The sequence below is a fragment of the Aethalodelphis obliquidens genome, unplaced genomic scaffold (assembly GCF_003676395.1).
Source record: "Aethalodelphis obliquidens isolate GAN/ISIS:26980383/991018 unplaced genomic scaffold, ASM367639v1 scaffold21, whole genome shotgun sequence".
Lineage (NCBI taxonomy): Eukaryota > Metazoa > Chordata > Mammalia > Artiodactyla > Delphinidae > Aethalodelphis > Aethalodelphis obliquidens.
Window position 1 is genome coordinate 26,207,655 of NW_020837965.1, and position 9,470 is coordinate 26,217,124.

General features: G+C 58.5%; 1 protein-coding gene across 4 annotated transcripts in view; it reads right to left on the reverse strand.

Annotated features, from left to right (window-relative positions):
• The window catches only part of CDC42BPB (CDC42 binding protein kinase beta), a 121,029-nt gene that overhangs the window by 7,093 nt on the left and 104,466 nt on the right, over positions 1–9,470 (reverse strand). For 3 of the 4 annotated variants that reach the window (XM_027120648.1, XM_027120647.1, XM_027120649.1), the window contains 11 exons: positions 9,055–9,194; positions 7,786–7,867; positions 6,363–6,579; positions 6,173–6,235; positions 4,576–5,172; positions 1,666–1,763; positions 1,490–1,574; positions 1,252–1,369; positions 1,054–1,171; positions 520–625; positions 343–413 (listed from right to left, as the gene is read on the reverse strand). In XM_027120648.1, the coding sequence (XP_026976449.1) occupies positions 343–413; positions 520–625; positions 1,054–1,171; positions 1,252–1,369; positions 1,490–1,574; positions 1,666–1,763; positions 4,576–5,172; positions 6,173–6,235; positions 6,363–6,579; positions 7,786–7,867; positions 9,055–9,194 (1,695 nt within the window). Of the gene's footprint in view, positions 1–342; positions 414–519; positions 626–1,053; positions 1,172–1,251; positions 1,370–1,489; positions 1,575–1,665; positions 1,764–4,575; positions 5,173–6,172; positions 6,236–6,362; positions 6,580–7,785; positions 7,868–9,054; positions 9,195–9,470 lie in introns of those variants that run through there. The other variant, XR_003435654.1, reaches the window with a different exon arrangement.

A 9,470-nucleotide genomic window follows, 5' to 3' on the forward strand; every position in this document is an offset into this window, starting at 1 on the left:
TGGGGGCAAGGGACCAGGTGACTCGGGAGCAGGGCCTGGAAGGAGGCCCAGCACCAGGCCGCAGAGGCCTCGGTCTCCCTGAGGCCATGACCTGGAGGCGAGAATCCACATCTTTCTCCCAACACACAGCCACAGGGTCCACGTCCTCCCTCCTCCCGGCCTTGGCTCAGCCTGAGCGGTCATGAGTGGGGAGCTCCGGGGGGGCTGGTGACCACTGGGGCCCTACGTGGCCGCTGCAGGGGAGATGGAGTCTCTTTCTCCAAAGAACAGCTGCTTCGAGTCTCCTGCACGTGTGGAGCTGCAGACCCCAGGCCTTGTCCCTTGTAACTGGGCAAGTCTTACCTCTTTGTCAAAGTCCTGGTCGGGATCAGACATACTTCTTAGAGGCATAGCCACGCCGGGCTCAGATCCACCTACGGAACACAGGCAGCCATTGATCATCTCGGGGAAAACAGTTCAGAGACGAACTGAAAGCCTGGAGTCCCAGCATCCAGGCCCTGCCCCGGGCACCCCTGGTACCTGATGAAGGCCATGAGATGTAGGGCTTGTTCCTGGGCGGAGGCTGGCGGGACAGGCTGGCGGGAGCAGGGCCGGGCCTCTCCTCCTGGGAGGGGGGCATGGCGCTCTGGGCAGAGAGAATAGCACGTGAGCACGTGAGCACGCCCTGGGGGAGCACAGCCGGGCCCCGGGCAGAGCGCGCAGGCCAAGTGCAAAGTCTGCAGCACGAGCAGGCCGGGGCCCTGGGCCTCGACAGGCAAAACGGGCTGGGAAGGACCTCTGGACAGCGGCATCAGGTCAGTTTTGAGCTAAGAATTGGCAATAGTGACTTTAGACCAAGTCAAATTCTACAGAAAACACATTTTTTAAGGGAAAAAAAAACCCCACAAAGTATGCTACGTGCCCATATACTGAGATGTTTTAGCACCGCTGACAGCTATTTCTCACAAACCCCTAACAGACTGAGACAGTGACAGACACCTCAGGAGCACACAGGCAGGAGCCACAGGGGAGCCGGGGTGTGGGGAGGGCAGGGGACAGCACCCGCGGGCTCACCAGAGGCAGGTCCATGAGCACCTGCATCCCGTCGCCTGGGCCCATGTGGGCCACGTGGTTGAAGTTGGTGGGGTTGGAGATCATCTTGGATCTCAGCTCCGGGTCTCTGAGCATCTCTCTGGGGAAAGGAAACACCGTGAGGTTCAGGAAGGCGTCGGGGTCCTCTGGGCCCAGCGCAGCCCCCAGCCAGGCTCCTACCGCCGCTGCTGCAGCCTCTCCTCCTCCGGCACCTTGAAGACAAACCGCCTTTTGCTTCTGGTCCGCAGCATCTGCTTCCTGCTGTTGTCAGAGGTGTCGGGCACGTTGAGAGCCGCTCCTGCAGGACAAGGAAAGGCCGCTGTGGCTCCGTGGGGCCGGGGGGAGGGCCACGGGGCCGCTGACTCCCAGGCAGGCCCCCTCCAGCCCCCATCCTCTGCTCCCCCCGAGAAGGGCTCACCCGAGAACTTGCTCTTGAAGTAGATCAGGCGGGGAGGCTCGCAGTTGAGGAGGTTGAGGCTGCCCTCCAAGTTCAGTGGCCGGATCTGCGTTGGAAACCAGAGAGGGAGGCTGGCTGCTGGGGGCGGGGGGCGGGGGGGGCGGCCGGGGGAGGGGCCGGGCACCGCTGGGCCTTACCCTGCGCAGGCCGATGGTCTGGACCCACTCCATGGTGCGTACGTCAAAGACGTCCACGCCGTACTCGCTGTAGACCGTGACGTGTGCGGGGCTGCAACCTGGCGCACACGGAGCAGAGTGGTGAGCCCGGGCCCGCCCCCCCCCCCCCCAGTGCCGGGGGCTGCCCGCCCAGCGTGGGGTGCAACAGCCCAGGCCGCAGGGGCCCTGTCCCTCACTCTAGAGGGAACCTTCACTTCAAGGTTCAGACAAACACAACGGACGTCTGAACGCTTTACCTCCACTCCTGAAACTAAACAGCATTTCAGTACCATCGCCATAGGTGCCGAAGGTGACCTGTTTAAACACCTGGCTTCCCCTTTAGCTTTCTTATACAACTACTGCAGAACCCTGTCACTTCAGGCTCGAAACATCTGAAATCCAGGCAGGGGCCTAATGTCTTGTTTCTTAAGGCAAATCCCTTCTTTCAGAGATGCCAAAGGTCAGATTTCTGGGTAAACACTTAAATCTCCACCCAGAGACGGCTGCTGGGCTTTGGGCAGGGGCGCTGGCTCACTCTGGGGCTGCTTTCAGGCCGCCCTCCTGGAATCGGGTCTGAACACACACGCGGTAAAACGACAGTTATTCTCCTGCAATGAGCTGGGGAGCTGGTGCTGTCTCTCCCCTTCCCCGCTAAGGGATGGGACATCCTCAGGTCGTGACGGAAAACCCTCCCAGCGAACCAGACGTGTGAGACCGAGGACTGGTGGCCCTGTGGCACCCGAAGTTTAAGGGGCCTTTCCCACGTTTAGGACAGCGGTAAAAAATATCTGAACTATCTGAGAGAAAGCAGCGGTGGGCGCTGCATCCCGCCATCCTGCCAGGGGAGGCGCAAGCCTGGGGTCCCAGCATGCTGTCATCACACAGCCTCGCCCGGGCGGGCACGCAGAGCTGGCAGGTGGCTCTGGCTCAGCCCTGGTTCCTGGTCCTTCTACCTTCCAGGGTTAATCTTCCTCACGTTACGCTTAACTGAAGGTAAATTTCTAAAAAGCTTCTGCTATGCTGCTATTACAGATTCCATATGGGCTCTCTGATCACACCTGCTCTTTTGAACACAAAAAAGAAAATACAACAGGGTTTAGGAAACAGACAAAAGATGCTGGAACCAGTCACCAAACTGTCCCAGAAGTGACATCTCAGACAAACCATGAGGCCTTCTGAGTGCCACACGCAAAAAAGATGGTCAGAGAAACCAGAGGGCCCTGAAGCGACTCAGAGGACCTTCCCCCACATGGGGGCTTCTGGGGCAGCTCTTCTTACTTGTGAGCATGTGGGGCTTCATCTGCAGGGAGCCAGGAGAGATCTGTGCGTACGACTTACTGATAAAGTGATAAACTGAGATGTCCAGTCTAAAGAAAAATTTGACCTAAAAAGTTAAATCAGTGGCGAGAACATGGGCCGTGGAGTCTGACAGTCCAAGTGTGAAGCCAGACTCTGCTGTGCGGTTTGTGCAGGTCACCTCACCACGTGGCCCTCAGGGGCCTCCTCAGTAGGCTGGGACCGATTAGCGCCCCCCAGCCCCGTCCCCCGGGGAACAGGAGAAGGGGCAGAACACACGCATGCTCAGACGGGGCTTGGGACAAGCAGGCCACACTTCTAGCTCTCCAGCCTCAAAGTCACTGAATTACTTTTGGCAGCTCTAAAACTGACTTGGCATCTGTACTGTGCATGGAGGTGAGACGAGAGCACAAAGGTGGAGAGAGAGCTGGAATCAGGGGAGAACGCAGGAACCTCGGGCGTCCCCGCCAGGTCACTCACGGTCAAGATTACAGAACACAGCACTCAGTGACCTGCATCCTGTCAGACGTTACCGGGTGGTCTTGAGGCCATTCCTGCACTGGCCGCCCACGAAGATGAGCGGGTGTGGCAGGGAGAGACCAGGAGAAGCGCCAGGGCCAGGCCTCGGCCCTTCCTGCTGGCTCTGGCTGCCCGCACCGCACCCCAGGCCCTGGCCAAGGGCTAACAAGGCCGGGACATGTCCAGCGAGCCTCCGCCGGCTGAAGGCCGGCAGCTCCCCTCACGGGCCTGGCTCCTGGTCCCAGCGCCTTGGCTGTTCTGCCAGCTTGGGGAAGCCAGCAACGAGGCAGCCGCAAGACTGTTCCTTTAGGTAATGAAGGAAAAACCGAACTCCCACGTCCCATCCCCACGACCCCAGCCCCCAACAGCTGGAAATCAACGTGTGCCCTGCGGCTGCCTACTCACTCCTCGTCCCTCTGCCTTCCGGCCTCATGATGCAGCCCACCTGCTATACTCTATATCGAGTGGCTAGAATGGGAGGTTTAGGGTCTTTAAAAAGTGCTCAGACAGCAGGCCCAGCAGGAAGCGCCCCCTGTGGAGTGCAGACTCCAGGGCCTCGTGCCCAGCGCTGGCATCCACACAGAAGGACACGTAACTGAGCCGATGAAGCAACAACTGTTCTCCAGAACGGCTCCTACCCCTCAGAACAATATTTGTCCCGAGAGGAACTCTGACCTGGACATCAGAACTGAGTATTTTCTGGTCACTGGAAACCTTTAGCTTGTTTTCATCACCGTGTAAGTTTATACATCATCACGAAGAACATCTTTTAAAACGTAAAACAGCGCAGGTCCTGTCTTCCCTTGGCCTGGGCTTCCCCCAGGGAGGCCAGCCGTCTCCGTCGGGCTCCTGGGCTGAGGGGCCCCCGCAGTGCCCGCGGGATAGGAGGGCAAGCCCACTCCAACGGGCCCGGGGTGTGGCAGTGGGACCACCCTGCCCCCGCAGCAAGCCGCGGGGCCCGCCTCTCGCGACCACTCAGCTAAGGGAGCTAGAGGACAAACCAAAGCAAATAGGACACATGCTGACCGGTGGTGCGACAGCGGCAACGGGGTAGGGCAACAGAAAACATATACATACTACAGGCAACGGGCGCCGCAGGCCACATGAGCTCCTGCGTGCGTGACCTCCGGCCTTGCGGGTCCACGTACAGTCCCATGTGGCTGAAGCAAAGCAGGTACTCCTCACTTTTGAGCTCCACAGCACAAAGGGCATCAAAAGACTGTTGTGAGAGGAACGTAAGCGAGGGGTCATTGGGATTTACCAGGTTTAGAGCCTGCCCATCTCCCTGGGTGCTCAACAGAGAGAACCCGGAAGGGTAGCCAACACAGAGCTTGTCCTTGACCACGGCCATCCACTGTGCATTGCCAGGGGCCACAAGCTCGCTGAGCCTCCTGTGGAAAGGCTTAGTTCTCTGGAGCTCATAGCAGAGCACCAGCCGCTTCACCGCCACGAACAGGCAGGTGGGGCCGCTCTTCTTCAGCGTCCCGGTCGCTATGAGCTGGCAGCCTTTCGTCTCCGGAAGCTTGACGTCCACGCTGCTCTCCACGCCGTCGAAGGAGGACCATGGACACAGGTGGACGTGGTGGTTCCGGCCACAGAGGAGGATGGCAACTCTCTCTTTGGGGGCAAGCTCGATCTGGTACACTTTCTTGTAGTCGGCCACACGGACGATCACTGCAGGATGGGGGCCAGAGCGTGAGGCCAGGGCCTCTGCTCGCGCCCCACCCGGAGCGCCCCCTCCTCGTCATCTCACACACACGCCTGGCACCAGGGCCCTGGCTGGGAGGTGCCAAGGGCAGTGAGGCCCTGCGTGGGTGGATCTGGACGGCCTTCCGGCTCATCCCTGAAGCCAGGAACCACGTTGGAAAACAAAAAAACCTCACTGGATCCTTGGATAAACTCGCTGAAGGCTCCCACCTGCTCACTGGGCCCCCAGACCAACCCAGGACCCTCGATACCCTAACTGGGGCAGGGCCTCCACTTGGGCTCTGAGCGAGAGCCGGGGGTCTGGACCCCGAGGGACAACAGCCTGTGGCAGCAGCCACCATCCCAAGGCCACACGTGTTCACCCTTCTTCCACTGTGCCTGTGTCGGGACCCCAGGCCCATCAGGAAGGCACCACCGCCACCTCGGGGCAACTCCCTATTCCTGGGGGAGGCGCCCAGGGCTGGGCCCAGGGCGGTGAAGCGGGGGGACACGTGGGCACTTTTGTTCTTTCTTCTGGGAAGAATGGAAGGTCAAAATTTGAAGCAAAGGAAGGCGAGTTTTGGTAAGGCCTCAGTGCACCCAGGAATTAAGGAAGCATTTCTCCTCCTGGGAAGCTCTCCCTGCCCCGACTCCCTGCTCGGTCCTCTCCCTGAAGGGCCTAACATACACGGCAGTCAGCTCACCACCCGCCCTCGAGGCTGGTCTCTGCATTTCACTGGACCCACCGGGTGGGCCCTGCCCACAGCCTTCAGGGCTGGGGGACACGAGGCGGACAGTCACTGAGCATCTGTCTTATTTGTGGCGCATTCCTCTCCTCAGCCGCTGGCCTTTCCCTTCCTCTATAAAGCTCTCTGACACGGCGACTTACTGCTCTCACCCAGGGGATCTGTCTTAACCCTACACGCTGCCACCACTGACCCCGCGCGCGTGGCGCTAAGCAGGCGGCCTGAGCGTCCGGCTCACTCACCGTCCCGGGTCACCTCTATGACGTAGAGCCCTTCCTCGAGGCCGACGGCGATCCTGTCCCCGTCTGCAAACAACGTAAAGCGGTCAGTACCGGTGCGCGGGCCGTCTGCTTCCAAAGCGGCGGAGAAACTACCAGTTCAAATGGGCCACACCGCTGAGCCCACAGGCAGCCGGGACGCGGAGAAACGCACCCAGGATGGCGGCCGTGAGGACAGCCTTGATGAGGGGCAGCGAGCTGTCGTAGGCCTCCTGCGGGACGTGCACCACCAGGTTCCTCAGGCGGTTCTTGTGGAGGATGGCCTGCAGGCCTTCCAGGATCCCCACCCACTTCCTCTTTTCGTTCTCATTTTCCGTCAGAATGAGCAGCGAGCTGGTCTTAGAAGGTGTACCTAAGAGAGAGGCCGTCACCTTCACGACGGAAAACAAAACAGACAGAGAAGAGCCGTAAGACAACCGGACACACCGAACCGATGCCACGCGGCCTGCAGGGGTGAGGGCGGGGGCTGCTGCCCAGAGAGCTCGCCTCTGCGGGCCGCCAGGGTCCTGGTCCAGCCACCCGCAGGCCGCGACAGCCTGGCTCTCACACAGCGCCCGCAGCCCGGCCTCGCCAGAGCTCAGGTGACTCGGCTCTGGCCAGAACTGCGGTTCACTGTTCACTCGAAAGCTGCCTTCTTGAATACTCTGATCACAACTGAGAAACACTCTCAGAACACGTCGAGGGACAACAGGATTTCAAACAAACGACTTCCCTGTGGGCGCTCCCCAAACACTTACCGGGACACGGGACAACCTTAGTTGCTATAAATCATCCTTTAGACACACAATGACGGGAATTTTCTGTATTGTATACAGAGACAGTTTCTGAAGAGATGTGATTTCACAGAAAGTGATCCATACACTTGGTTTTGTGGCCAAATTTCTCTGCACTTATAAAAATTCCCAGTGGAGGGGGAGGGGGTCCACCATCTTTTAGAAGCTTCCTGATGCCACAGCATCTAACACTAGCTCAGCAGGGGACACTCCAACTCAGCCAGCAAGACCGCTGATAAGCAATGTCTACTAATTTTCCCCCGGCTTTGCTCCAGTTAATGGCCAACAAGTCCTCAGGAGGGAGGCTGAATGGTCCATTTCATCTGTAGCCAACCGTGTGTCAGCCTCCAGCATCTAGCGCACTGGACTGGAGCAGCCGGGACACAGACCAAGGAGGGAGGACGGAGCGGGAGGGCCTGACCCTGGGGAGACAGGGCTCTGCTGTGTGCAGAGCAGGTCCGTTACCCAGTACGGGGAGGGGGACGGGCGACACGGGACACATCGACAGGTGTGAAGGATCTGGAGAAACGGGAGGTCCGCTCTGGATGTGCGCGAGCCCCTTGCTACAAGACAAGGAAATGCTCACAACACTCCTTTCACTTTAACCACATGGATTTTTTCTTTTCTTTTTTTTTTTTTTTTTTTGGCCGCACCACGTGGCATTCGGGATCTTAGTTCCCCAACCACGGATTGAACCCGTGCCCCCTGCAGGGGAGCTGCGGAGTCTTAACTACTGGGGAAGTCCCCCTACGGACCTTTTTATCATTAATGAAACGTCTCTAAAAAATCGGAAAGAAAACATACCCTGAATATACACGGAATATCTCGGCGTGAAGCGTGTATGACGTCTGAAGCCAGGACTGAGCTCACAGAGAACTCTTCATCTCTGGTAAGAAATAACACATTCAGAGTATCAGAAAAGAGGCACGCACACAGGACTCTGTCCTCCACCCTTTAGGAACGGTATGAAAAAGGATACTTTCTAGAATACAAGGGAGGCTCCTCGCCTCCACCAGGATAAGAAAACGCTTATAATGACAAAGGCAACAAACAAAAGACAAGAATCTTGCATGCGTTTCAATGATTACGGATGACTGAGAATAAAACCACCTTCCCGAGTCACACTGTTCTATACTGTGCCAGACTGTTCCACAGGTACAAACATACCACCTCTTTGCTTTGGCCTGTACCTGGCTATGAACGGGAATAAAATGTGCTGAGATAACCACGGAATCACCTCCAGTTCGCTCTAAACCCTGGGCTACGGGCAGCGTTTCATCTCGGGACACCTGCCAGCGGTCTCGTCACTGCTGGGCCAGGGGCACACCTGTGTGCAGCGAGGGGTGAGCAGGGTCGCCCGGGGCCGCTCCCACATTGCAGGTGCCCAGCTGCTCACCCCTGCCCGTGGGCCCCCCGAAGACCGATGCTGGAGAACGAAGCTCCAGGCCAGGCCCTAGCCCCGGACACGTGCCATGCTGTGGCACTGGGGGTGGGTGACAGAGGGACGGGACCTTGTGAGGAGAGGGCGTGGCGGCAGCGACCATAGCTCCGCCCGCCAGGCTCTGAGCTAAGCACACCCCGTCTATTCACGTGCTTAACTAACCTTCCCAGCAACCCCAGTACCTCACGGCGTTGCTATTATGTCCATTTCAGAGTTAACCACAGAGAAGGTGGGGAGGGAAGGGTGCTGTGCCTTTTTGTATGTGGATGGCAGGAAGGCATCTGACTAGAGATGGAAGCCCTAAGAGACGGTGCCCCTCAGCAAACGCTGTGGCCACACGAAGACAAGGGCTCACGAGGACGGAGCACAGACCACCTCAGGCTGTCAGTGTGTCTCGGGGATCTTTTCTACTTGTTCTTGGGTACGTATTAGATGCCTATTTGGCAAATCTTTCAGGGCAAAAACATTCACAGCAGGAAAGTTTCTAGCAGGCACCTGTTTTTGGAGCTGCCCAATAACTAAGGGCGTGAAGGTAGAAATGGGGTTAAAGGCTACCAGGCAACAAGCTCTCATTCTCAGACATGTAAGTCAAGTAAACCTCCTAGAACGAGGATCGACTACACCACACCGACCTGAGGTCTAGGACTTGGCTGGCCACGACGCCAGGCTGGGTGGACTTGCCCTCGGGCAGATCGTACAGAAAGAGCTTGCAGTCACAGACCACTGCGTAGGCCCGCTGCCACCCCTTCTTCACCCCGGTCGGCTTGGGGACCTGCAGATCAAAGTAACCATGTTCCTCTGGGCCGGACAACGGCAAGTGGAGGCGGCTGCTGTGCAGCGGTCGCTCCTAGCTGCTGCACGGCCAGTCCAGGCTGGGCCCAGGATGACTCAGGCAGTGCTGGGGAGGGGCTCTGCCCATGACAGAAGGTGGCGCAGGGGACAGTGCAGACAGCTCAACGAATGGGTGTGCTCACAGCAGACAGGGAGCAGCGTGGAATGCCCACAGCAGACGGGGAGCAGCGTGGAATGCCCACAGCAGACGGGGAGC